This window comes from Podarcis erhardii, assembly GCF_964252035.2.
Source record: "Podarcis erhardii genome assembly, chromosome: 16".
NCBI classification, from domain to species: Eukaryota; Metazoa; Chordata; class Lepidosauria; order Squamata; family Lacertidae; genus Podarcis; species Podarcis erhardii.
The window spans coordinates 38210969-38238082 of record NC_138514.1 but is presented as its reverse complement, the minus strand read 5'-3'; the positions used below and the strand labels follow the sequence as shown (position 1 = coordinate 38238082).

At 55.2% G+C, this 27114-nt stretch overlaps 1 protein-coding gene across 4 annotated transcripts in view; it reads left to right on the top strand.

The window, feature by feature from the left end:
• SMG6 (SMG6 nonsense mediated mRNA decay factor) overlaps window positions 1–27114 on the top strand; it is an 87404-nt gene that overhangs the window by 34957 nt on the left and 25333 nt on the right. For 3 of the 4 annotated variants that reach the window (XM_081843715.1, XM_081843713.1, XM_081843716.1), the window contains exons 11-13: window positions 9891–10007; window positions 11950–12115; window positions 21114–21315. In XM_081843715.1, coding sequence (XP_081699841.1) covers window positions 9891–10007; window positions 11950–12115; window positions 21114–21315 — 485 coding nt within the window. The remainder of the gene's footprint in view (window positions 1–9890; window positions 10008–11949; window positions 12116–21113; window positions 21316–27114) is intronic. The other variant, XM_081843714.1, reaches the window with a different exon arrangement.

The window sequence follows — 27114 nt, the reverse complement described above, 5'->3', positions numbered from 1 at the left end:
TGGGGTGGGGCTTTTAAGAGCAAATCTGCACTGAGATGAGTCTGCTCTGCAGGGCTTTCTGCTGGGAGGGGGGCTGTTAAAATTACACACACACCACAGGAAGTCCCAGAGGCAATTCCCATAGGAAGCTGCCATATACCGAGTCAGGCCATTGGGTCATCTACCTAGTGTTGCTTGCACTGACTGGCAGCTGTGGCCCGCTGGGGTTGGGCTGGCAGGAGGCTCTCCCAGCCCCACCTGGAGATGCTGCTGGGAACTGAGCCTGGGACTTTCTGAGATCCAGCCCTTTCCCACCAGCTTCCTGTTTAAATCGGCCCTTAAGCCAGAACCATGAGGGCTGGGATCTTGCTTTATTTTTAGTGGGAGGGCACATGCTTTGCATGCAGAAGCTCCCCAGTGGCATCTCTGAAGCCCAGGGTGGCTGCTGCCCATGGCTGACCTGTTTAGAACAGCTTCCTGGGTTCCTTTGAACGTTGACATAGCAGCTTTTTTCAGTTTCGACTATTTTTATATCCGTCTTTGGCACTGAGCTGCTACGCTGCTTTGCGTCGCCAAAGGTGGCTTCCGAACGATGTTTAAAATAGGCGCAGATTCCAGGAGAGGCGGAGGGTGCAGGGCATGTCGCCAGAAGAGTCTTGCTGGTAGGGCAGATGGGCTTGCGGGTGAGGAAGGAAGGACTGATGGACAGGAGCGGCAGCGGCTGCCCTTGCCCTGCTGGCTTTGATGACAGAGCTGTCCCTCTCCCTGGGCCCTTGCCTCCCTGTCCTTGCCACCCCACCAGCCACACACAAAGGAGTCTCCAAGGAAACTGGGTCTCCCTCCTGCACATTCACACACAGCTGTCAGGCTCCAGACAGCCTCTGGCGCAGGGCTGGGGGAATCCCGCCTGGCCTCTCCCACCCAGCGATGGAGTCTCAGCCTCCTACAGGGTGAATGGGTGCTCCCTTCTGGCTGCAGGTGATCCCAAGCAGCCTGCAGAGGCCGGCAGCTTTCTCTGCAGTTGGGCTGCCAGAGGAAGCCCCTGCGCTTTCCCCCTGGAAATGCGGGTGCTGCGCATCAGGAACTTGACCCCCACCCCACTTCTAGCCATCCTGCAGTTAAACGTGGACGCACTTTGCTCAAATACGGGAGCTATGCGTTTCCTCTTCTGAGCTGGCGAGGCGGCAAGGGCCCCAAATAGCACCTCCTTGGAGGAGGCCCCAAACGGCACTAAAACACTGACCCCAGATCTCCAGCAGAATTCTATGAGTTGTGCAGCCCTGGGGGAGCAAAAGTCTCTGCTCTTTGCAGCTTGGCAGAACCTGCTGTTTCTGCTAGTCCTGGTGAGGGATGTTGCCATGGGAGACCGTACCCCAGACCCCAGCGGTTGCATTCCCTCCAGAGCAGTTTTGTGGGGTTAATAGCGGCAGGTGTGCACAGACACCAATATGGCTCTGTTCTGTCTCTACTGTTGGAGACGGCAAATGCCTCTGAATGGCAGTTGCTGGGAATCACAGGTAGAGAGAGTTGCTGGTGCGCTCAGTTTTCGCATGTTGGCTTTTTCCCTTTGAGGGCACCTGCAAGAACAGGATGCTAGACTAGACCCTCTTTGGCCTGGTTATGGACAAGTGTCTTGATAGCAGAACCTCCATGCCCAGGGACAGTCTACCTCTGAATACCAGATGGTGGAGAACAACAACTGGAGAATTGCTGTAGTGCTCAGGTCCTGCTTGCAAGCTTCCCACTGAAGTATCTGGTTGACCACTGTGAGAACAGGAGGCTGCGCCAGGTGGACTATCCGCCTGACCCGGCAGGCGCTTATTACGCTGCTATGCCCTGGGCCTTGGAGGGTTGCCGCCGAGAGCTGCTGGTGCCTGGGTGTTTCTGTCCGTGCAGGGTCCCCCAGGTGGGGAGGCTCTCCAGAGAGGCAAGGGTGGGGGACTGCAAGGCCATTGTGTCCTCCCTGCTCACCCCATAGGCGGCACCCGCTCTGCCCCATGGCAGGCCTGTGGAAATGGCTTCTCCGCCTGTTGCTCATTAGGGGCCTTTTCAGGAAACTTCTGAGAATAACACGTTCTAAAAATGGGAGAACCGCTTTCCATGGATAGCTTCCGGGAAAAGGGCCGAGTTAATTTTAGCCACTACAGCGCCCTTTTCCGCTTTCAGGGGGGACGCGAGCTTGAGGCTGAAGACCCCGGTGTGTGGGGGTGTGTGGGGGTGTGTGTGTGTGTGTAAGGATGTAGCGCTGCTCAGTCACCTCGCAGAGGGGAAACGGGTCTGGTCTTTTGTGGATCCCAACCTGGAGACCGTCCTCAAAGTCACCTCTCCCTCCTGCCGCCTGTTCCTATTGGCTCTCCAGGCCGAAGGGGACGAGCGTGTGGGGCTCCAGGGGTTGGATGTGGGGTTCAGGACCCTGGCCAGGGCAAGCCCCTCTCACAGCCGGGCTTCCTGTGCGAGTCCCGCGCAGGCCCAAGGCCCCGTCTGGGAATATGCCATTAATTTTTATACTTTCCCCTGTAAACCACCGACCCTTTTTATGATGTCAGGAGGGATTCCTTAATTCTGCAGCTGCTTCCTGGTTACGTCAGAGGAGAGCCTCCCGTCCTGGAGCCAAAAGAGAGAGCTATGCTCCCCGGCTTGGGGGGGGCTGGGGGGCCAGAAATAAATGAAGTGTTGAGTATCTAATGGCTTCCATGGGGAGAGCCCCTCTGTTCTCTCTCCCCCACCCCTTGCTCCACACTTTCCACCAGGCCTCACCTTGTCCTTCTCTCCCCCCTCCCTCCAAGAAAGAGTGATTTGCAAAGGAGGCTCTCAAAGGCCACACCTGCCCCCCCCCCCAGTCCGTGAAAGCCCTGTGCAATTATCCTGACCACGTGTGAGCTGCAGAGCGACTGTCCTAGGACATCGGGGGGGGGGTGCAAATCCAGCACAGAAAACCATGACCCTTTTCCCAATCTCCTGACTCCCAGACAGAGAAGAGCTTTTGTCCTCTGATGCCCCAAAGGACTAGAAAGTTACAGGGGGGGGGGAGAGAGATTCTGTGGATCCATCAGGATCCATTCTGTGTTTTTAATATTTTGTTTCTGAGCGGCTGGGACAACCCAGTCAGATGTGCAACATATAAATAATAATAATATTATCATTCTATTCTAAGGCCAGTGATCCAGGCGGGGGGGCGGGGGGCGGGAGCTCTTAAGTAGACCCCTTCTGCTTTTGATAGATCAGGTACCTTCAACCTTTTCAGACCCAGGACCCACTTTTCACCCAAACATGCATTTGGAGACCCATTTATTAGTCTTATCCCATATACCGTATTTTTTGCTCTATAAGACTCACTTTTTCCCTCCTAAAAAGTAAGGGGAAATGTGTGTGCGTCTTATGGAGCGAATGCAGGCTGCACAGCTATCCCAGAAGCCAGAACAGCGAGGGATTGCTGCTTTCACTGCACAGCGATCCCTCTTGCTGTTCTGGCTTCTGAGATTCAGAATATTTTTTTTCTTGTTTTCCTCCTCCAAAAACTAGGTGCATCTTATGGTCTGGTGCATCTTATAGAGCGAAAAACACTGTATTTGCTGGGTGGTAGTGCTCCTGTTGTGGCCCACCTCGGATCAGGCCCTGGCCCACCAGTTGGAAGACCTATTCAAGTAATAGTCTTAATAGATTGAGAAGGGGCTCAGCTGAACTTCCAAGGAGCCTGTCTTTCTCTCTCTCTTCCCTCCTCCCTCTAAGAGTAACTATGCCAGGTGAACTTAGTGGGACTGGGAATCTTTGGTGAAGGCTTTTGCACACTCACACCCCATGCAGGCGCTATTTCCCTTTCCACTCCCCTCTTTGGACAGTGGGGCTACAAGACTTTTGCATTCAATGGGTATTCCTGGCTCCAGCCAATGTGTGCGCATGCTGCTTGAGTCTGGCAGGAGACTGTCATTTGGGAGGAGGTGGGAGGGAGCCATGTGTCAGGCACACATTAAGCTAGGGCTTTGGAGGAATGCCCCCCAGCTGGGACTCTTCCTCCCCCCCCCCCAACATCCCACCCCAGAGATTTGCATTCCTGTCTGGTTGACATACCAGCCTCCCCCCCACCCCCGCCCCATCCCTCTGCATCCCAGTGGGGGCTTAGAAGCATCCACAGGCCCTCCTGGGTGCTTGCCTCCTCTCTGGCTGCCCACTTCCTGCAAGAAGGCCAGCCGTGGGGCTGGGAAGGGGGGAGGCGGAGGGTGCGGTGCCAGGACTGTCTGGCTGAGGGTGACTCAGAAGGCAACAACTCAGCGAGTGTCTGAGCAGCAGTGATAAGGGAAGAGGCAAATGATGATCGCCTCCAGGTGGTGTCAGCTGGGAGGGAGATGGGGGGGAGCCAGCCCCACAGCCTTCCTGCCAGCCAGCTGGTGGAGAGGGGTCTGGTGGTGGTAGCGGCGGCTGCAGAGTCAGTCGATGAGACATCAAGAAGTTGCCTCCTGGGGTGGCTCCCCCAGCCTGGCTGGCCATCCAAACACATCCACTCTTGTCTTTTGGGAGCAGAGTGCTGCTGCCTTCTGCTCTCAAAGGCCAAGCTCTCTTTCGTAACATCTGGAAAGGTGTGTCTCCTTCAGCCTGGGCTGTGCAAGACTCTGGATCTGGCCAGTGGCCCATCTAGGCCACCATCCTCTTTTTAAGGGGGCCAAGCGGATGCTTCTTCCGGGAAGCCCAAAAGCAGAATCCAAGCATAAGAGCTCTCTCCCCTCTTTGTTGCTGGGTTAAGGTTTTTCTGCCTTGGCAAGTGGTCTGCTGCAATTTTGGACCCTTTCACAGCCTGCCAACACTGGCCTCCCTTGGCCCGAAATCAAGGTCTCTCTTAACACCCACGTCCTGTGTGTTTTGTCAGGTAGATGATGATGATTCCTCCTGCGTTGGGAACTCTCCTCTTTGGACTGTGGATAAGAACCAAAGGAGAGCCTGCTGGATGAGGCCTGTGGCTCATCTGGTCCAGCATCCTCTTCTCACGGTGGCCAATGAGATGCCCCAGAGGCAACCCCATAAGCAGGACCAGAGCACAAGAGCCCTCTCTCCTCTTGTGCTTTCCAGCAACTGGGATTCAGAAGCATTACTGCCTCTGACCAAGGAGGCAGGACAGAGCCATTGTGCCTCGTAGTCCTCCGTAGCCTTTTTCTCCTCTGTGGATTTGTCCAACCCTGTTTTAAAGCCATTTCACTTGGTGGCCCTCCCTGCCTCCCGTGGGAGCAAGTTCCATAGGTTAACTGTGCAGTTGTCTCCATCTGGGGCCGTTTGGCCCCTTCTGCCTGGGCATTAGCCCTGCTGCTGCTGCTCTCACTCCTTCCACTGGCTCCCCTGACCTGGCAGTGGCCTTCATGTAGCTCCCTCTTCTTGCTTTGCTGCTCCCATCTGGGCATTGAGGAGGAAGCTGGCACTGTCAGTGGCATTTCTGCTTTCTCCTGCTTCTTCTTCCCAGGCTCTTCCTCTGGCTCCCTCCTCCATGGCCACCTCCTTCCTCTCTCGCTGCCCTTCAGGCCTGGCCGATGGTGTCCAGCACACCCTGGCGGGGAGCGCTGGGTGTTTATCACTTTTCCTGGAGATTATCTGTTTTAAGCACTCCTTGACAGTTACAATAACAAGGGCCGCGCTCTCGGTTTCCCAGCACAGAAAAAGGGGACACTCTCCCGCCGCTGAAAGATGTATAGCGCTAATTGGAAAGGCATAACATCCGGCCACATGGCAGCCCCTCTCCGCTTCCTGAGCCTCGACAACTTTGACGACAGTTGGTTTATGTTTTCCACGAATATTTTGTTCTCTGGGAAACGAAAGCGGCCTTCCCGGCCAAGTGGGAGGCAGCTCCCAGGTAGACGGACACCAGGGCGTGCGTGTGAGTGCCAGAGCACCCCTGTGCTCTGGAGAGCAGACTGGCCGGGGCGAACCTGGGAGAGGAGCGCCCACAAGGCCCCCTCTGCCACTTGAGAACAGAAGGAGAGTCTGCTGGATCAGGCCAAAGTCCAGCCTCCTCTTCTCCCAGCGGCTGAAGAGATGCCTATGGGAAACCTGCAAGCAGGATTTGAGCCCAAGAGCAACACTCCTCGCTTCTGTGGCTTCAGAAGCCTGGCTGCCTCTGACCGTGGAGCCAGAGTGCAGCTAGCATGGCTAGTAGCCATCCATGGCCCTCTCCTCCCCGAATTTGTTTAATCCTCTTTCAAAAGTCACCTGCGAGGAGTGAAGCTACAGGGAACCAGACAGAGTGCCTTCTCGGTAGTGGCACCCACCCTGTGGAACACCCTCCCATCAGGTGTCAAGGAGATAAGTAACTATATAATCTTTGGAAGACATCTGAAGGAAGCCCTGGAAAGGGAAGGTTTTTAATGTTTGATGTTTCGTTATGTTCTTATATCTGCTGGAATCCGCACAAAGTGGCTGGGGAAACCCAGTCAGATGGGCAATGTTGTTATTATTATTATTATTTACAATTACTATTACTGTTATCATCATCATCATCCAAGTGGGTGGCTGTCACTACCTCCTGGTAGAGCGAGTTCCACCATTTAACTCCATTCTGCGTGAAGAAGGACTATCCTTTGATCTGTTGCCCCTTCTTGGGCTCTCTTCTTGGGTCACCTGGTTGTCTCCTCTTTCCATCTTGCCACCCCAGAGAGACCAGCTCTATGGGTGCTAGAAGAATGTCCTACAGCTGTCCCTCTGTCCAGCTGATCTCAGGCTGCTTTTGGACCCTGCAACCCCCTAGGCCTGGCAAGTGGGGCCTGCAGTGCTAGGCGAGGGGCAGTGTAATGTGGTGCAGTAGTTAGAGCATCAGACTAGGACCTGGGGGAGACCAGGGGTCCAAGCCTCACTTGGCCATGAAGCCCATGGGGAGACCTTGCTCCCATCCCTGCCCCTCAGCCTAAGCTGCCTTGTGGGGTTGTTGTGGGGATTAAATGGGGGGAGGGGTCATGGAAGCCACCGTGAACTCTGTGGAGGGAAAGTGGGATATAAATGTAAAGTAATAAATAAATAGGGGACGCAGGTGGCGCTGTGGTCTAAACCACTGAGCCTAGGGCTTGCTGATCGGAAGGCCGGTGATTCGAATCCCCGCAACGGGGTGATCTCCCATTATTCAGTCCCAGCTCCTGCCAACCAAGCAGTTCAAAAGCACATCAAAGTGCAAGTAGATAAATAGGTACCACTCCAGCGGGAAGGTAAATGGCGTTTTCGTGCGCTGCTCTGGTTCGCCAGAAACGGCTTAGTCATGCTGGCCACATGACCTCAACGCGTCCCTTCCTGTGGACAAAATGTCGGCTCCCTTGGCCAGTAAAGGGAGATGAGCGCCGCAACCCCAGAGTCATTCGCGACTGGACTTAACTGTCAGGGGTCCTTTACTTTTTAAATAAATAAATATTCAGAGTTGTGCTATAAATGAGCCTCGCTTTAGAACACTGGACAAGAGGTTGTTGCCGGACTCATCTCCGCTTGTTGGGAGCAAGTAACGTCTGGAGGGGCACCAGGTTCCCCTGCCTCACTTTATTGGGATATTATTGGTGAGCTTTAGTGCCTAAGGGAAATAAATGGCAGCTACCCACCCAGCTTGGCTTCCCTGGCCGCCCCTTCAGTTCATAGGCGTGAGAAATTCAAGCGCCACCTTTAGAATCGCTTAGCAAAGGAGAAGAGATTTCTGGGCTGAGCAGCAGCTTCAGAGCAAAGGCCGCCCCCCTGCATCGCTCTGCGGGGGTCCTGCGATTCCCGCACAAAACTGCAGGGTCAGTAGAATCTGAACACCCAAGTTCAGTTTCCTCAGAGCGAGTGCGAGAGAGAAAGCAGCAAGTGCCTAGACCCTGTTGCTGCGAAGCGAGACTGAAAAGCAGGTCGGCCTAAGACCTGTGTGGGTCTTAGAAGACTCCGCTGGTTTTCCAGCCGTTAAGACCCTGCGTAGCTGTGCCCTGGCTGGCCCTCAGTGACAAACAGTCAGGTGCCATAAGAAAGCTGCAGAGATAGCGCATGATAGTATGCACCCCTGAAATGATCTCCTTCAGCTTCTGCCTTCTGGAAGAAGGTACAGTGGTGCCTCGCAAGACGAAATTAATTCATTCCGCGAGTTGCTTCGTCTTGCGATTTTTTCGTCTTGCGGAGCGCGGATTCCCCGGATATTAATGGCTTTAAGAAAAAGGAAGCAAACCCGCAAGACGTTTTCGTCTTGCGAAGCAAGTCCATAGGGAAATTCGTCTTGCGAAGCAACTCAAGAAACCCGCAAGACGTTTTCGTCTTGTGAAGCAAGCCCATAGGGAAATTCGTCTTGCGCGTTTTTCGTCTAGCGAGGCATTCGTCTTGCGGGGCACCACTGTATAGGGTTATAAAGACCAGGAGTAGCCGCCTGAGAAACAGTTTCTACCCAAATGCAATTCTGGTTCTAAATGCAGTATAAAGAGTCTCTATAGTATATTGTATTTTAAAATGGGGTTTCAGAGTTTTTAGGGGTTTTTGAATGTCTTATGTAGATTTTTCAATTTCATTGTTCTGTATGGGACAATGACAATAAAGAGATCGTATCATAAACAGGACAGATCATGCTGCCTGCTGTGCCTTTTGTAAAGTTGCCTATCTCTCCACTGTGCATCTGGACACCTCCGAAGATACTGCTGGGCTGCCTCTCTTGCCCTCCACTCACGGCTTCAGAGTCATGGCATCCTCCCCCCCTCACCTCTGTCAGCTTCTGGGGGACGGAGCGGGGTGGTTCCCTGCCCTTTTCCCTCCAGAAGTGCCTAAGCTGCTTGGCATCTGCATTGGTCAAGTCCAGCAGTGGAGGAGCTGCCCCTCCCGCCTCGGCAGCTGTGACTTGAGACGGAGCCAGGCTGCACCGCTAATTATCCCTCTGACACTCGGCAGAGCTCCTCTTGGCACGAGGGGAAGGGGCCGGGCTGAGTGGCCGCCCTTCCCCGCTGGCGCACCAGGGCCTGGGTGGCAAAGTGCGATGGGTCAGTCTATTAAGACTCTCTGCCTTTTCACCAGGCTCTCCATGGCAGCCCAGGCTGGCCTCTGTCAGATTTGCAGAGGTGCATGGAGGAGAGGGGGCAGCAGTGGTCACCAGTTGTCCTTTAAAAGAGGACAAATTGATAGCTATTAACCACAATGGCTCGGCTCAGCCTTCACGGTCAGAGACAGCCGTGCTTCTGGATGCTAGTTGCTGGAAACCGCAGGAGGGGAGAGGGCTCTTGGGCTCAGGTCCAGCTTGCGAGTTTTGCGTTCCGCCATCTTTGGACCCCGTGAGAGCAGGATGCTGGACTAAATTTGCCCCCTTTGGCCTGATTATGATTATGGCCTGAGCCCTTCTGTCCAGGTTAGGCAATGCCACCCCTGCTCCTACCCCACATCATTGCTCTGTATCCCTGCAACCAGAGCGTGCTTGGTGGCAATGGTGGTGGTCTGGCGCAGACTCTCCAGGGCTCCCTTGGTGGATCAGTCAGGCATGAGGTTCATAGAAACACGGAATGGTAGAGTTGGAAGGGAACGCAGGGGTCATCTCACCCAACCCCTGGCAACACAAGAATCTCAACTAAAGCATCCCTGACAGATGGCCATCCAACCTCTGCTTAAAAACCTCCAAGGAAAGAGAGTTTGCCGCCTTCTGAGGTGGTCTGTTCCACTGTTGAACACAGAATGTCCTTCCTTGTCATTTGGATCCATTGGTTTGGGTCCCCTCCCCTTGCTCCCTCCTGCATGTGACAGTCCTTGATATATTTGAAGGTGACTCATCTCTCCTCTCGAGCTCCTCTTCTCCATGCTCAACATCCCCTGCTCCCTCAACCGTTCCTCATAAGGCTTGGTTTCCAGACTGCCCCCTGGACAAGCACTTCTGTCGCTGCTACTTTGGTGGGGTTTTGTCCGAGGTTTCACGGGAGGGCGCTGACAGTGTTTCCTTTCGTTTCCCCTCTTCCCTGCAGAGTGCCTCTCTGAAGACTGTCGCTCGGTGATCCAGGAGCAGGCCACGGCCCTGGGGCTCTCCATGTTCGCCATGCTGGTCAAGCGCTGCACTGCTCTGCTGCGGGACGTCTCCCCAGGTGAGCAGAAGCAAGCATATATTTCCCTTGCCACGGAGGGCTGCTTTTTCCTTGTTTCCCTCCCTCAACACACCTCTGAGGAGACCCTCGGGAAATCAGGCTAGATTCAGGGAACCCAGGGCACTAGCAGAAGCCAGTGCAAGGACTCTTGCTAATGGAACAGGGCCTTGGAGGGTCAGGAGAGCTCAGGGGGAGGGCAGAAGACCCCAGGTTCACTCCTGGGAGAGCATCGAGCTGGGAAAGATTCCCTGCCAGAACCCAGGAGAGCCCCTGCCAGTCAGTGCAGGAAGTACTAGGCCAGGTGGCTCAAGAGTGTGACTCAGTAGAAGGCACCTTCCTCTGCTCCCATTTAAGCCGTCCCTGTATTTAGAAACATGAGGCTTGAATCTTCTTCTTTTCAGAGAAAAGGACCATAGCTCTGTGGTGGAGACCCTGCTTTGCATGGAGACAGTCTCAGCCTCAGTCCCCAGAGGGTGGGGAGAGACTCCCTCTCTGAAGCCCTGGAGAGCCATCGCTGCCAGTCAGAGTAGACAGTGCTGCATCAGAGGGACCAAAGGCAGCTTGCAGTCTTCCTAGATTGGGACCTGCCCAATCCTCCTCTTCCTCCTCCTCCTGGTGTTCAGGGTGGGGACCAACTAGCAGGGACCCTCTTCCCCCTGTTTTGGCATCGGGAAGCCTTAAATTTTCATTTATTAAAATATAAAAGTTCCCAGCCCATATGGCTGTGAGGAAGCCTAATGGATTGGCAGAAGGCAGATGGTGGAGAGGAGGAGAATTGCTGTTCATTGGCGGGGCGCTCTGCCTCTCCCTGCGACCAGCTGAGGCAGAATCCACTGGGTGAAACTAAGAAAAGACGCAGCACGTGTGCCTGATTTTACGCTGTCTGTGGAATTTTGCAGCTCTTTGCGCCCGGATTTGGAGTTGACGCTCAGCCTCTATTTAGGAACTGTTTTCTGGCTATGCTCGTGGGAAGCTCCCTTACGCCAGGGGGCTTTCTCCAGCCGACTCCATATTGTCTTCTCTAATGGGCAGCAGCTCTCCAGGGCTTTGGGGCAGGGATCTCTCCCAGCCCTGCCTGGAGGGGCAGTTGGGGACTGAACCTGGGACCATCTCCGACAAAGCAGGTGCCCTCTGCCCACTCCTCCTCTGCCCACCTGTTGGATAGCCCAGTTCCTTTGTCCCTGTCCTTTGTGGGGCCCTTCTGCCGTTCCCCCTCCCCTTTCAGCTGCAGTCACAGCTGCATCAAGGAAACCCAGAGCGTCCTTAGACTGTCCTTGGGATGGTTTCTGCAAGTTGAGAGAGGAAGGAGCAAGGCCACGCTGAAGCTCTGAAGGGCAGAGACCACCAGAAGAGAGCCTGGTGCTGGATCAGCCCCAAGGATTCTGTCCTTGCAGTGGCCACCAGCAGCCGCAATTCTCCTACGTGATTCACATAATTGTGTGGAGTTGGAAGGCACCCCAGGGGTCATCTAGTCCAACCCCCTGCAATGCAGGAATCTCAACTAAAGCACCCAAAGACAGATGGCCAGCCAACCTCTGCTTAAAAACCTCCAAGGAAGGAGAGACCTCGACCTCTCAAGGGAGTCCGTTCCACGGTCAAACCTTCCTAGCAACTGATATTCAGAGGCATGTACTTCCTTGGACTGCGGAAGCAGAGCCATCCTGCCTAGTAGCCACCGATAGCCTTGTCCTGAATTTGTCTAGTTCTCTCTTTAAGCCGATCCATCTAGGTTGGTGTCCAGGAGGGAGTTCCATAGTTTTGTGAGAGGAAGCCCTCTTTTACCTGCCCTGAATCTTCCAGCAAAGATTCTGTCCCTGGTTCAGATCTCGCTCCTTCCCAGAGGATTTTCAGAGGGCCAGGAGAGGGGGTGGTGGCAGAGGAGCAGGCGAGGGGTGTCTTGAGAGGAGCTGCCCGGCCCACTCTGCGTTTCTTTCTCTCTCAGCAGCTGCTCAGGGCCAGGAAGGCTCTGAGGATGATGACATCAAAGTCTCCTCCTTGCCGCAGGACCTGAAGGAACTGCTGCCCAGCATCAAGGTCTGGTCGGATTGGATGCTGGGCCACTCGGACACCTGGAACCCCCCGCCCAGCACCCTGGAGCTGCCCAGATCGTACGTCAGCACCCTTGGGGGGCCATGCGCCCCTTTCTCCTCTCTCCTCTCCTCACCCAGGCAGGGACTTTCCCTCTGCCATGTATGCGGGTGGCTGTAAGTCACTAAGCACCTTCTTCGGCCTCCGTTTATTTTACCTATGACTTTTGCTTGCTGCCGTTCCTCCAAGAAGCCCTGGGTGGGGCTTATGCTCTCCCCAATTCTGTCCACCCCCCCCCCAGCAACTCTGCAAGGCAGGTTGAGCTGAGAGTCAAAGGGTGGCCCAAGACTACCCAATGAGCTTAACAGTGGGTGGTGATTGGCATGTCTTACTTTGGCATGTCACCCTGGAAGTTCTGGGCTACAACTCCCACCGCCTTTCCATCGGCCACAGTGCCTGGAGCAGATGGAGGCTGGCAGATCCTGGCATCATCCAGAGGGCGCCCACTAACTGAATTATGAATTAATCCTTTATCAGAACAGCCTGGCTGCCGGATCAGGCCAAAGGGGGCCCATCTAGTCCAGCATCCTGTGCTCACAGTGGCCAAACACCCCTAGGAATCTGGGAGTCTAGATAGACTGCCTCTGGAGCTGGAGGTTCCATAAGAGCCCTGTAGCTGGATCAGACCCCAAGGGGGCCCATGTAGCCCAGCATATCCTGTCCTCACAGCCTCTAATCTGATCCCCAGTGGAAAGAAGCCGGAAGCAAGCAGGACCCAGGAGCATGTGCTGTTTTGATTCCCCACAGCCCCACCCCTTGGTACCAATTTCCCTAAGCTGCGACCCTCTGGGCAGTTCCATGCACATTTTGCTTGCATCTTTCTGAGCCGCTCTTGCCCCAGGCTCTTGGTGGGCCCAGAGGCCTTTCTCCCAGCATGCTCTTCCCCTTCCGCCCTTCCCTGCAGGCCTTTGCGCCCGGATCCGGATCCGGATCCGGATCCCCTCGGCCTCTTCCCCCTCCTCCCCAGTACTATTAATCTGTCAGAGCCATGGCTGAGGGTGATGATGGGGAAGACGAGGCTCCCGGGAGCAGAGGGGGGCTTCATCCTGCAAAGAGGCTGCAGCTCAAAGATGGCTCCCCAGCACTCCTGCTGCACAGGGGCAAGAGGAGGCAGGATGTCCGTCCATCTCCAGCCTCTTCCCTCGTTTATGGCTACTACTCTCTTTCTTTTTTTGCTTCATTTTGGCTGAGGAAATGGAAATCTCACACAGGAAGTGCCGGGCCCCATTTTGGGGGAGTGGGAAAAAGAGTCTGTTTTCTGTTTGCTGGCTGCTTGGGGCCGGCTGGCTGGCTGGCTGGTTGGTTGGTTGGTAGGCTGGCGGGGGGAGGGGGGCGCTTGCCTGTCTGTGTGAACTGTTGCCCATCTTTGGACAGCAGCTCAGACCCCCAGAGAGGGCACTCACAGGAGCCCACCTCCTGCCAGTCCCGACTCCTTTCCCAGTGGGGTTCCACTCCTCCTCTTCCTCTTCCAGCCTCACTGCTCTCCCTTTAACACAGTAGGATCCCTGGTCACTAAAAAGGGCCATAGCTCAGTGGTGGAGCTTCCGTTGCAAGCAGAAGGTCTCTGGTTCAATCCTTGCTGGAATCCACAAGTAGGGCTAAGGACACCCCTCTGCCTCTTTGCTTGACGCCCTACAGAGCTGCTGCCAGTCAGTGTAGACAATACTGAGTAGACCAATGGTGCGGCTCCATATAAGACAGCTCCCTTTGTTCCTAATCATATAATTGTATAGTCAAAAGGGATCCCGACAGTCATCTAGCCCAATCCTTTACAATGCAGGGAACAGCATTGGTTGGGGCGGTATGTTATAATAATAGTAATTTATTATTTATACCCCGCCCATCTGGCTGGATTTCCCCAGCCACTCTAGGCGGCTTCCAACAAAACACTAAAATACAATAACCTCTGCCTGACCTCTTTGGGGCAAGGGGGGCACCAGCCCCACGAGGGAATCCCAATTTTTTGCTAGTGTAGAACTTGAGGCTTGCCTCCCCGTGACTCTGCGGCAGGGGCAGATCCCAGAGGCAGGTTTGCCCCAGGGCTGCTGCTTGAGGCCACCTCCTCCCTTCTGGCCCTCGCTTCTCCACACATGGCCAATGGGTGGTGGAGGGCCCCCCGTCCCGTCTCCTCTCAGGGAGGCCCCCCAGGACACTGACAGGCTGTCCTCCTCACTTTGCTCAGGAGCGCAGGTGGGAGGAGCCTTATCCAGGTGGTGAGGCTAATGGACTTAGGCGAGTGGCAGGACCACTGACCGTGCGTCAGCCTCATGGGGGTGGACAGGGCTGGGCTTCACATCCCAGGACTCGTTTTCAGGGCCTTTCTGGTAAAGGAAGCTCCACTTGAGCACAGGATTGGCGCTCCCCCTGCCAAAATCTGCCAGGGTGTGACTTATGACACCTTACGCACGCGCGCACACACACACACACATACCCCGAAACATCCAGGCTCCCAAACAATTTGAATGCAAGCAACTTGTCTTTGCTGGCCGGGGGGAGTCTGAACATGCACACCCCTTTGCCGATGCGCAGGAACAGGGCCCTAAAGGAGGATCAGGGCCCCGCTACCCTCCAGCCGCTGCCCCCCAGGCCCAAGCCGTGGCAACCTCTGTCGTTTCCACCCCGGTACCCCTCTTTTCTGCCCCCCGGCAGGCAGGCAGCCTGTTTCCCAGGGAGCCAGCGCAGGCTCCGAGGCCGGCTAAACTCAGCCCAGCTGCGGCAGTTGGTTTATTGCTTTCAGCTGGTACTTGAACCCGGGTCCCGGGCTTTGGAGCCCTTCCCAGGCTTAATCCCCGGAGCTTTCTCCGCAGCTGTATGACACTCCGCTGACCCTGAATGAGGATAGGAAAATAGAACGGGTGCCAAGCCAGAGTCTCTTTTTCATTTGGAGCGCCTGGCGGCCTGCCCATGACCAGGGTTACATAATGGGAAACATAGCTGGGACTCTGGAGAGCCCTCCGCGCCTCCCCCCTCCGCCTGCCCCCTCCTCTTCCTCGCCAGGCTGCCCAGGCCCATTCCCCTGCACTCCTGCCGCTGCCTCTGCCGCCATATATCTTCCTAATTGGCCCTCGGATGCATTTATCACCCGCTTGGAGCTTTCACGCCAGAGTCCTCCAAGTGGAAACCGGGACGGCGTTCTCCTCTTCCCCTCTTGCTGGGAGGGGGGAGCAGGGACTGAGGATGTGGCATTGGCGCTCAGGCCAGGTGGGGGGAGAACGCGCTGGGGGGAAGCAGGCATTTCCTAGGGCCTAGGAAGGAAGCCGGTGTCCGGCAGCCAGTGTTTCGCTTAGCCCAGAGCCGGGAACTGTTTTTACCCCTTTAGGAAAAAAGAGGAAAGGACGCCTCCTTTGTGCCCAAGGGCGGCAGTGGCTTTTTCTTGGGGTGAGGGGTAGAGGGAAGACCGGAGGGCCATGTCACATCCCACATACGGTCCCCATGCGGTGGGGTTTTGTGGCAGGCGTGGCCAGAGCAATGGATGTGGCTTTTTTGTACAGTGACATTTCAGCCAGGGGGTTGTTCAGATGCGCATAGAATGTTAGAGTCGGAAGGGGCGCCCGAGGGTCATCCAATCCAACCCCCTGCAGTGCAGGAATCACAGCGAAACGATACTTGACAGGTATGCACCCTCCTCACCCAGGTAACCCAGAGGGATAGTCAGCGTTCAGGGATGCTTCCTGCCCTTGCCAAAACTCCCTGGGGGAAGAGGGAGAGTGGCCCTCGGGGGGAGAGGTGGCGCTCCTGCATTCAAATGCTGCTTGAGCGTTGGGGCATTTGCTTGGCCACTGTGAGAGCAGGCGGGACTCGAAGGACCCCTTTGGCCAGATCCAGCAGGCCCCTCTTGCGTTCTTACCAGAGAATTGTAGGGTTGGAAGAGACCCCCAGCTCATCTAGTCCAGCGCACCTCAATGCTGGAATGCATCAAGCGATGACTTACTTTGGGAGTGAGCCATCCGATGAAACAACTGCTTGAAAAAGACTGCTTGCTAAAAGGGATCTTTTGCTGCCGGTCCGTAGTATTTGTTGATATTTTTGTTTATTATCAAAGGTTAGAACAATGCAGGTACTATTTGGGTGTGATTTGAGGAGGAGATGTGCCAGGGAGATGGAGAGGTGGAAGGGATAATATAAGGAAGGGATAAGAAGGGATAAGAAGCACACACCCCACATACAGCCCTGCCCCACGCAGAAGTCTTTTTTCCCACCAGGAGCCCAGTGACATGGAGCTCTCTCTTCCTTCCGCCTTGGACTTGCCTGTGGCCCAAGGAACAAGCCCCAAGGAGAGCTGTGGGGAGGGAGGACCCCCAGTTGTCACCTCCTGCTCTTTCACCTTTGCCATCTTTTGGGAGGGGAGAACCTGTCTGTAGGGGCTGCTTTTAGCAGGATGGGAGCTTGGCAAGAAGCTGCTGGGAGAGGCGGCTGGGCTGAGCTGCCTTCCCTCCCCCCCCCCAAAAGCAAGAGCAAAAGGCCCGAGCGGTTTGCCATCTGGAGCGCAGCGCTGGGCTCCTTCCACCGCACTCCTTCCGGGTTTGAGCTGCAGCTGTGGGGCTGGTGAGTGCGAGTGTTTAAACAGGCTGGTATTACACAGGAAACGGCCACCTCCATGGGGCCCCCGCAGGCCTGGAACATGGGGTCATTGTGTTTGGCGTTCAGCGCGTGGGAAGGGGGGTGCGTGCGAGGAGGCCCCAGGCAGCCCTACGGCACTCGGGGATCCCTTCCTGCAAGCCTCCGGAGCCCAGGCCTCACCCCCAACCCAGGTTAGTTTTGGAAGAGAGTCCTTCCCCCTACCCCCGCCCCGACCATCCATGCCCCACTTCCTTCGTCTCCAGGCTGTGCCCCTATTTCATCCTCCCAGTCACCCTGACCTGCTCTGGTTGGGCAGTCTCCCTGCCCTTGGAGCCCAGGAATGCAAGACGAAGGAAGGAAAAGACATTGCTTGGCTTTGCTGGGAGAAGGGCGGCAGAGGAAGGTGGGCAGTCCTCGCCCCACCTGGGCCCTTCCTCCTGCAGCCTGGCAATCCCAGCAAACGGGGTCTTTGCTGCTCTGTCCAGGAGGGCGTGCTTTGGGGAGAAGGCGGCTATTCTCCCTGCCTTGTTCGGGGTTGCCCAGCACCAAGGCAGTGCACCCATCCTCCCCCAAGGAGAACTGCCCTGTGGCCTAGAGCATTGCTCTTGGGGGCCCTTCCTTGCTCTCACACCCTTCTCAAGGTCAGGTAGTGAGCAGGTGCCATGGGGACAGAGCTCCCGCTTTGTGTGCAGAAGGCCCAAGGCTCAGCCCCCGGGGCAGCTCCGGGAAGGGCTAGTGGAGTGTCCCCCCCTCTCTGAACCCCTGGAGAGCCATTGCTGCCAGCCAAAGTACTGCGCTCGGTGGGGCAGTCCAGTCCAGCCAGGGGTCAAGCAGCTGTTCTTGTTAAATCCACCCTGAATTCAGGACCGTCAGGCCTGGGACCTTGCTTTTGAGGGAAGGAGGTGCAGCTCAGGAACAAAGTGCCTGAATTGCACGGAGAAGGAGTCTGCTTCGGGAAGGGCTGGGGGTGCCCCTGCCAGAGACCCCTGGAAAGCCACTTCTGCCAGTCCATATAGGCAATGACAGCATAGGAGGAGCCCTGCCGGATCAGGCCAGTGGTTCACCTGGCCCAGCCTCCAGTAGTCTCAGGGGGGAATCTGAAAGCAGGATCTGAGCCCAAGAGCCTCGGAAGCAGAGCCATTGTGGCTCATAGCCTGGGGTCTCTGCCTCCCTCTGCTGCTGCCTCCCAGCCTCCTGCCCCAGGCGGGTGATGGTGGGGGACTCACACTGCTGGTGGGGGCTGCCAGCGGGGGTGGGAGCATCAGGCCGCCTAAAGCCTTGCCAAATCCTTCCTCCCCGTGCCCCATGGGCAGCAGCATCACACGTCGGAGGTGGCCCAGAGCTGTCCTCTTGCATCCGGCCCTTGTCTCTGCAGCCAAGGCCCCGAGGATAAGCTCAGGGCCGTGGGGCAGCGCAGGGCGGGGGGGCAGCACCGTTGCTCATATACGTTTCCTCTGGTGCGGATCTGGGGGGGGGCAGTTCGTGGAAAGTTCAGTTCCTTTTAACCCTCCAGGCTCTGTTTATTTTCAAGCTGGTAGCGCAAGCCAAGCCTTTTCCCATTACATCATGGGGGACCCTTGGACATCGTCCGCCCGCGCGCCCCCCCCAAAAGCCCCACATATTTACTCCTGTTTCTCTCTGTGTGCCTTTTCCACCTTTTAAATGTTTCTGACAGCCAGACCTGGCCGGGGCAAAGTGGGGAGGGGGAGCCACGATCTGGGGGCCCCCTCCTCCCTGCCTCCCTCCCTCCGACCAAGGCTCTGGGGGCGCAGGCAGGCGCTGATGGTGTGCTGGGCTTTGATTAATGGCAGCTCATTCCGCCCAGCTCCCAGGACACTCTTGAAAACAAGATGTTTCGTTTCAATGCAAGGCTTTTCTCTCTCCTCCCCCCTCCCCGCATGTTGATTCCAGCAAATAAATGAGTGCAGATTGTCCACCTGGAGCCACTTGCTGGGGGGGGGGAGAGAGGTGTTGGGGTGGGGGGCTTGTCGTAGGCCCCGAGGATGGAAGACCTTCCCTGGTCCCAGGGTGAGCGGGCACAGAGAGAGGGGGCAAGGAGGGGGTTCCCTTTCCCTGCCACCACTGGAGTGACCCTTTTCTCTGGTCCCACGGCGAGAAACATCCCTCTTGAAAGCGAACACTTTTTAAAAAGAGGTTTAAGGAGTGAGCATGAGAACATGACCCCCTGCTTCTGCAAACTGACCCTCATTGTCCTTGGCCGGCTGCTTCCAACAATATTTATTTACTCATTCGTTTTTGGCATTTCTGGTCCACCTTTTTCTCCGAGGAGCGTCCCTGGTTCTCCCCCTCCTCATTTTAATCCTGGCAACAACCCTGCAAGGTGGGTTGAGCTGAGAGAGGCAGTGACCCCAAGGCCATGCCCAGCTGTGCCCCTTTCCTCTCCCTGCTCGCCCACCCCCAACCACAGCTACACCTCAGGAAGGACTGCCACGTCCTGCACCACTGAGACGCCTCCTGTTTTTCATCACTTCAAGAATACAGTTCTTTGCAAGGCACCCAGTTAACGTTTTGTCGTTGGGCAGGGGGTCAGTATCGTCCACAACTCCCTCTTGGGGCTGCAATCCTTAATGCAGGCTCGCTGGGGAGCAAGGCCTCAAAGTGAGCTCCTGTGCCAGGTCCCTCTGGAGCCCAAGATGGCAGCTGCAGGTGACATCGCCAGCGTTGTGCAACCAGGCGAGATTGCTTTGAGAATTGGAATGAAAAATGGCTGTCTGTCGCCTGGGTTTCTTTAGCTGCAATTCCTGCATTGCAGGGGGCTGGACTAGAGGACCCTTGGGGTCCTTCACGACCCTATGATTCCCTAGGGGCTTTTAAACAGAGCTTGCGTCAGCGGTGATTCCTGTGTTGCAGCGGGTTGTGCTGGATGATCCTCGGGGGTCCCTTCCAACACCACAATTCTGCGAAAAGTGCTGCAAAGGGAGCACAACTTGCTTGGCCCATTTCCACCCTTTTTGATTGCTTTGCATCATTTTTTCTGCTTCCTCTTCCCCTGCCCAGCCTGGCTTCTGAGGTTTCCCCAGCCGTGGTGACATGCTCTTCCAGGCACCTCTTTGCACCACTTGAAAGGGCTCCCAAATGGCACTCTCTGTTCTCACCCTCGGCTCTGCGGGGTGTGAGAGCCACCCACATGCTGCACACACCCCTCACCCTCCTCCCCAGGGTGCCTTTGAGGGTGAAGCTGCGGCCAGAAGCGAAACTGGTGTCAGGATGCCAGCAAACACCCCCACCCCGCCTTTCGTGTCTCTCTCTCTCACGACATACCTGAAGCTGAATGTCGGGAGAGTCAGGCCAGACGAAAGAAAGCCCTTCTTCAGAGTTGAACTGTGGAACTCCCTGCCACAGGAGGCAGTGATGACCGCCAACCTGGATGGCTTAAAAGAGCATTGCACAAACACATGGAGGAAGAGGAGGAGGCTTTGGAGGGCTCCTCGCCAAGGTGGCTGTGCTCTGCCTCCACGGTCGGAAACTGGTGCTTCCGAATGCTGCTTGCTGGCAACTGCTACCCACAGTTTAATGGGGATGCTTCCAGGAGTTGAAGCTGGATATAGGAAGCTACCATCCAGGTCAGTTTTGCCTACACGGACTGGCAGCATCCCCTGGAGGTGTCTTTCCCAGCCCTCCCCAGGGATGATGCAGTTGGGGTTTGAAGCTGGAGCCTTCTACATGCTGAGCAGGTACTCAGGGGCCACGGCCAGCCCAGTGTGGCCCTCAACTGGCCCACAGCTGTTGTCATGCTTCCCCCAGGAGCCAGCATGGCTCCAATAGCAAGTGAGGAGAGTGGGCACCCAGTGGGTGCCCAAGAGCCTGGCACTCTCCACCAAACTCGGAGCAACTTATCCTTCCTTGCGGTGTGCTTTCCCTTTGCTCTCTGTGAGATCCTTCCCCAACCGGACAAAGCCTGTTAGTTTTGGCCCCTTTAGCCTTAAAGGTGTGCGTGTGTGTGTGCCCCTTGTGTCCCTGGGCCTCCCCCTTTCCTCTCTGCTGTCTTCCGTAGAGTCCATCTTGAGCTCAATAGTTGAGAGACAGTGGCGGTGTCGTGGTTAGAGTCCAGCACTGGGGCCTGGGAGAGACCAGGGTTCAAATCTCCGCTCGGCCATGGAGCACACAGGGTGACCTTGGAGGCCAGCCACTCTTGCCTCTCAGCCTGAGCCACCTTGCTGGGACAGAGGAGAATGGCATGTATCCCCTTGAGCTCATTGGAGAAGACAGTGGGGTAGAAATGCAATAGATAATGGGGAAGAGGCCTCTCCAGCCTATGTGAGATGGGGGGCAGGCATCCTTTAGGGGAAGGGAAAGGGGTGCCCACGCCTTGCCTGCAACAGAGTGCCCAGCCCTGCAGGGAAGTTGCATCTCCTGAGCAAGAGTGTCTGCGGTGTCCTGGGGATAGGGGTCTCTCCTGCCTTGCTCAGCTCCCCCCTCCTTCTCCCCACCCTGCAGGGTCTCGGTGGACGTGTGGGCCACCCTGGCCGACTTCTGCAACATCCTGACGGCCGTGAACCAGTCGGAGGTGCCGCTCTACAAGGACTCGGACGAGGACCTGGCCCTGCTCAGCCTGGAGGAGGACCGCCTGCTCTCGGGTTTCGTCCCGCTGCTGGTCGCCCCCCAGGAGCCCTGCTACGTGGAGAAATCCTCGGACAAGGTCAGGGCCGGGGCACGGCGCCCCTCCTCCTCCTCCTCCTCTCTGTCTCCCCCCTCCGCAACCCTCCAGGCCGTTTCTTCTTGGGAAGCATTTTTGTGCAAACGGAACACGATTAAGTCATTGAGAAAAGGGTGTTAAGGGAAAATATCGACCTTTTAGCCGCTGACATCCCGCTCTGTGTCATGAAAAACCCTCTTGACTTCCTTTTGCTGTGTGTGTGTGTGTGTGTGTGTGTAAGAGTGTGTGTGTAAGAGAGTGAGAGTGTGTGTGTGTGTGTGTGTGTGTGCGCGCGCGCGCGCGCGCGCTCGCTGGCATGCCGTAGATACAGTCACTTCCTCCCTTGTTTAAAGAGCGCAGCTTGCCTTGGCAGCTCTCTGCAGCTCCTCCAAATGGCTTGCATCACGCTCCTGCGAGCAGCCTCCTCCTCTCCCCCCTCCCCGCCCCGACTGCAGAGCCCTGCGTGAGGAGGAAGCCGGCCAGATCTATCTCTCTTCCTCTAAAGACCGGGCGATAAAGAAGGTTGGCGGGGAAGTGAAAAGAAGCACCCAGTGCGGGCGATGGGGGGGGGCCTGCCAGACCTCCTGCAGCTTCCCTTGCCCCACCAGCAGCAGCTCTCTGGGGTTCATAGAATTGTAGAGTTGAAAGGGATCCCCAAAGGTCCTCTAGCCCAACCCCCTGCAAAGCAGGAATCACAGCTGAAGAATCGCTGGCAGGTGGCCACCCAACCTCCATTTAAAGGCCTCTGGGGAAGGGGAGCCCACAACCTTCAGCCACTGCTGAATGGCTCTTAACTTCAGAAAGTTCTTCCTGATGTTCGGTCAGAATCTCCTTCCTTGTCACTCGTCCTCGCCTCTGGAGCAGCAGAATACAAGCTTGCTCCATCTTCCATGTGACAGCCCTTCCTTATTTGAAGCTGGCTCTCGTGTTACCTCTCCTTTTCCTCTTTTGTAGAACATAAAACGGGCCTGATCTCCTCCAGCATATTGTTCTCATATCAGCAAACCAGATTCCCCAATAGGAAACCCTCAAGCAGGACTTGAGCGCAAGAGCAGTCCCTCTTCGCCTCTTGTGGTATTTCTGCATTGGTTTGGTGCAATTCTGGACCCTGCACAGCCTGCCAACACTGGCCTCCCTTGGCCCCAAATCAAGGCCTCTCTTAGCACCCATGTCCTATGAAGATGACACCTCCTGAGTTGGGGTTGGGAGCTCTCCTCTTTGGACCTTGGATAGGAACAAAAGGAGAGCCTGCTGGATCAAGCCCAGCACCCTCTTCTCACTCATGAGATGCCCTAAAGGCAAACCCTGAGACTGAAAAGCATCACCGCCTGTGACCGTGGAATCGGAGCAGAGCCATTAGAGTGAATAACCATCAATAGTTTTATCCTCCTCCATGGATTTGTCCAATCCTCTTATAATGCCACCCAAGCGGGTGGCCATCTCTGCCTCCTGTGGAAGAGAGGTCCATAGCTCATGAAGAAGGACTTGCTTTCATCTGCCCTGAATCTTCCAGCTCTCAACTTCATCCCATGTCCCTGCCTTCTGTACGTAAAAAAAAAAGAGGCTGCCCCCAAGAGCTTTACCCCTCGAATCCTAGTCTTTGGGCAGGAGGCTAGGCCAGTGGCGGCTGCCCCGTTCTGGGCTGCAGACCTCTGGCTTTGGCTACCGAGAGTCCAGCTGGCAAGGTGCGGGGGAACGAGAAGGGCTAATGCCTTTTGCACACTGGAGCACAGGGGGTCTTGAAACCCGAACCATCCCCTAAGCATGTCACATGTCAATAGCAAAAAAAAAAAAGGAAGAATAAAGGAAAGAGAGGTTTTTAAATACCCATAATAAAAAAGGCCAGGAGCCCCTCCCCACCCACCCCAAGGTCCCAGCAAAGGCCCCCAGCAGAAACCAGGCTGTGTTTTTCTCATTTGCAGGACCAGCCAGAGAGGAGAGTTCCCCCCTCCCCCTCCCTATATCCTTGCAGCAGCCTGTTTCGCCTGCTGTATCTGCTACGGGGGGCAACGGAGGGGGGGTCTCCTTTTCGTGCACCAGGCCCCTTTTGTTGTGCAGTCGCAAGCAATGCGCCCAGGGCTGGGGTGGCCTCCTTCAGATCCAGGGTGGAAGCAAGAGTTCCTCTCTCTCTGCTTTTATTTTTTGGCCTGTGCAATATTATATCCTGAATGGATTATGGAATATTACATTTATTTGATATGAAGTTGTTTATTTTAATGTTACATTTTTTAATTATGTCTTAGTTGGATCAGACTGGTACACAACCTGTGTTATGTATTTTGTTGTTTCTGCGGCTTGTAAAGCGCCTTGCATATGGTCCCTCTCTCCAGCAGCGGGTTGGACTAAATGAACTCTGGGGTGCCCTTTCTGCCTCTGTGATGCAGATATCCCTTACAGGGAATGCTGCAGCCTCTGAGTGCGCTGCCTCTGCTTTTGGCTTGGGGGAGGCAGGATGACACCCCCGGCAAATACTTCTTGTGCACTCAGCAAGGGGCGACTTGTGGCAAGTGGAACCTTATTTTTTTGTAAAGCTTTAATTTATTTATATAATGTATATAAGACAGAGAACAGTTACAACAACGGGTAAAGATGAAAAAATGAAAAACAAAACTATGAAACAGGCACTTTGAATGAGTACAGTTGCACATGGGTGAAAATTGCACAGTCCCAAGTAAAGAATATCAGTTTTGTCTGATCTTCTAGATTTGCCAGGCTTGGACCAAGAGTTGTCTTGAAAGTGATACTTCCTTTGTATATGTAACAATGGAATTTCAAACCATATTCAAAGCATCTAGAGGTTCTAGCCTTTCTCAAAAACTCAAAGTGTGCCTAATTTTCTCCATTCCAGCTTTGTTCCAGAGGGTACCAAATATAAGATTTTGGGCTGTTTTCTGTTGAGTTGCAATGACTGTTTCAGCTGCCGAGGTCAATTCTTTTGACAGTGTTCAGCAATATTAATTCTGGATGACAAACAATCGTTTGTTTTGTAATATTTATCATTTCCATCAAAATCATGGATGTTTTAGCTGAGATTCCTGCATTGCAGGCGGTGGTCCTGGATGTCCCTTGAAATACTTTCCAACTCGACTATTCTGTGATTCTATGAAAATTAAATTTTTAAAATCTGAGGCCAGCCTTGCATTGAGACAAAGGAGAGGCGAGCCCTGGAGAAAACCCGCAGGAGCGCCTCTGACTTGGAGGGGAAAGAGGAGCTAGGATTGGGGGGGGGGGCAGACTGAACTGAGCCATAAATCTCGGGTGCGGAATCCGAGGGAAAAGGCTCCCACCTGGAAGTCTCGGGCGGCTGCCGAAGGTTCCCTTTCTGGGGCGCCCCAGATTTGCGGGAAGCAGAGGCTCTGTCGGCCCCTCGTAATTGATGTCCGCTGGAGCTGGGGCTCTGCCAGGCTTGCGTTGGCCAGGCGCCAGCGTTCTGTAATTTCGGAGCCAGGTGTGAAGCGATTTCTGTTCCGTCTTGTTCCCAAGCACCTACAGAAGCCTCTCGCGTCCCACTGAGGCGGGGGGGGGGTCTGCTCCAGCCTCCAGGAAGGAAACAGCTGTGCAGGTAGAAAGACGGGAAGATGACGGGGAGGGGGTGAGGAAACGGCCCAGCGGCAACAGAGTGCTTCTTGCACCCAGGTGCGATGACACAAGGCTGGGTGCCTGCCAGGGGGCACCCAGCCAGGCATGCGCCCACGAGGAAGAGCCCCCTTGCACTGTGAGGAATTGGGGGGTGGAGAGGAGGGGCTGAATCCCCCTCCAGTTTGCTCACCTTGCAGGCTGTGGGCTCCTCTTTCTATCCCAGCCTTGCGGTGGCTCTCCAGAGCCTCACCTGCTGACTTCTTAAGAACCAAAGAAGAGTCTAGCTTCTGGATCAGGCCAAAGGGAGCCCATCTAGGCCAGCATTCTGTCCTCACAGTGGCCAACCAGATGCCTCTTATGGGAAATTCTGTTGGCTTTGGTACCTCTGCAAGCCTTGGTCTGTCTGAGCCTGCTGACATCCCCCCTCCCTCTTCACTTTGGCTGGTCCTGTCTTGGCCACGTAAGGGCAGGTTGCTATTAGCATAGTAGCATACAGAGGGAACACTGTAGGGCTGGGATGTTCAGTTGCTTAATCTAAAACAAAAGCCCCATAATGCGCTTTTGAAAAGGCGCCCCTGGTTAATCAGGCAACAAATGCACATTACTTCATAGAAACCACCAGAGCAACCTTGCAGATGTCAGTGATAAGATGGTCCCTCCGCTCAGGCTTACAATCTAAAAAGTCACAGCATGAAAGGAAAAGCTGTCGGAAGGGAGGAGGGAAAAAGCAGGCACCAGGCACTGTGCCTTAAAGTTACAGAATTTATGTCATGGCCAGCTGGAATGGAAAGATTTCAAGAAAAAGAGGAAGCCAAGGGAAGAGGGCTCTGGTACTCTGGTCCTGCTTTCCGCAAGGCAGGTGGAGAGGCTCTGCAGGTATATACAGATTGAAACTTCAAACTCAGGTGTCTTTAAATAGAAGCAACTGGGGACATATGGGTGCCCAAGCTGACATTAATCTGGCAGGAGGGTGTGTCATTGAGGACTAGCAAAGTGTGGCATCCCACCCCACGAAAGCTCGCTCACCTTGCCAGCTTGGATCCCAGCAAGCCTCTTGGCCAAGAATGATGTTGGACTCAGCAGCTTTTCTGCCCTCTCCCTTCCAGGGGCTGTTGGTCCTCTGGAAAGATCATTAGGGGATCCCAGAGTGCTTAATGGAGTGGTGAAAGGGGAGGGGCCGTGAGCACCAGTGAGGGGCAGGTGGAGAGGAGGAGGATTAGGCACTGCTCAGACACTCACCCTCCTTGTAGGCCTCCCTATGACTGGGAGCAAAGGAGCCAAGGGATCGACTTCCCTTCCAAAGGCCTTTAGGCATCCTTCACAGAGGGCCGATCCCCAGGCAAACTCATGGAGGTGAGGAAGGCTCTCAGTGACCACAAGGGCTCTCTTCTCCCTCCAGCACCAGATGATGTAAATGCCTCTGGGACACCCAAGTGGGGACTGCTGTTGCGCTCAGGTCCTGCTTGCTTGCGGGCTTCCCATGGGGGAATCTCGTTGGCCATGGCGATGGTGGATTAGATGGGCCCTCTTTGGCCTGATCCAGCAGCCAGGCTCTTCTTGTGCTGTCTGCATACTGTCTCCAGCACCAGAGGCCTCATTCCTCTGAATCCTTGTTACTGGGGAATCCCTAGCAGGAGAGCCCTTCTCTTAAGCTCTGGTCCTGATGGCTCTCGGGCTTCCTGTTGGGTCGTCTGCTTGGCCACTCACAGAATCAAAGAATCATAGAGTTGGAAGGGAATCTCAGCTGAAGCATCCAAAACAGAGGGCCATCCACCTGCTGCTTAAAAACCTCCAAGGAGACGGTTCAGGAAAAAAGCAACTGAAACTATCAAGGGGATGTAGCGGTTCCCCTGGGAGGAAAGGTCAACTTTTTAATTTAGAGAAAAGGCAAGAGCTGACATGACAGAAGTGCATTGAATTATGCCCGGCATGAGGAAAGTGGCAGGGGAAAGTTTTGCTCTTCTCATAACTTGCGAAAATCCAAGGAGCGGAAAGTTGGAACATTCAGGACAGATAGAAGGAAGAGATTCCTCATGCAGCAGGGCACGGTTAATCTGTGGAACTCCCTGCCACAGGAGGCAGGGATGGCCACCAACTGGGATGGCATTCGACAAATTCATGGAGGACAAGAGGACTATTGATGGCTACTGGCCATTGTGCCTAGGCTTTGCCACCATGGTTGGAGGCAGCCATGCTTCAGAAACCAGTCGCTGGAAACCCCAG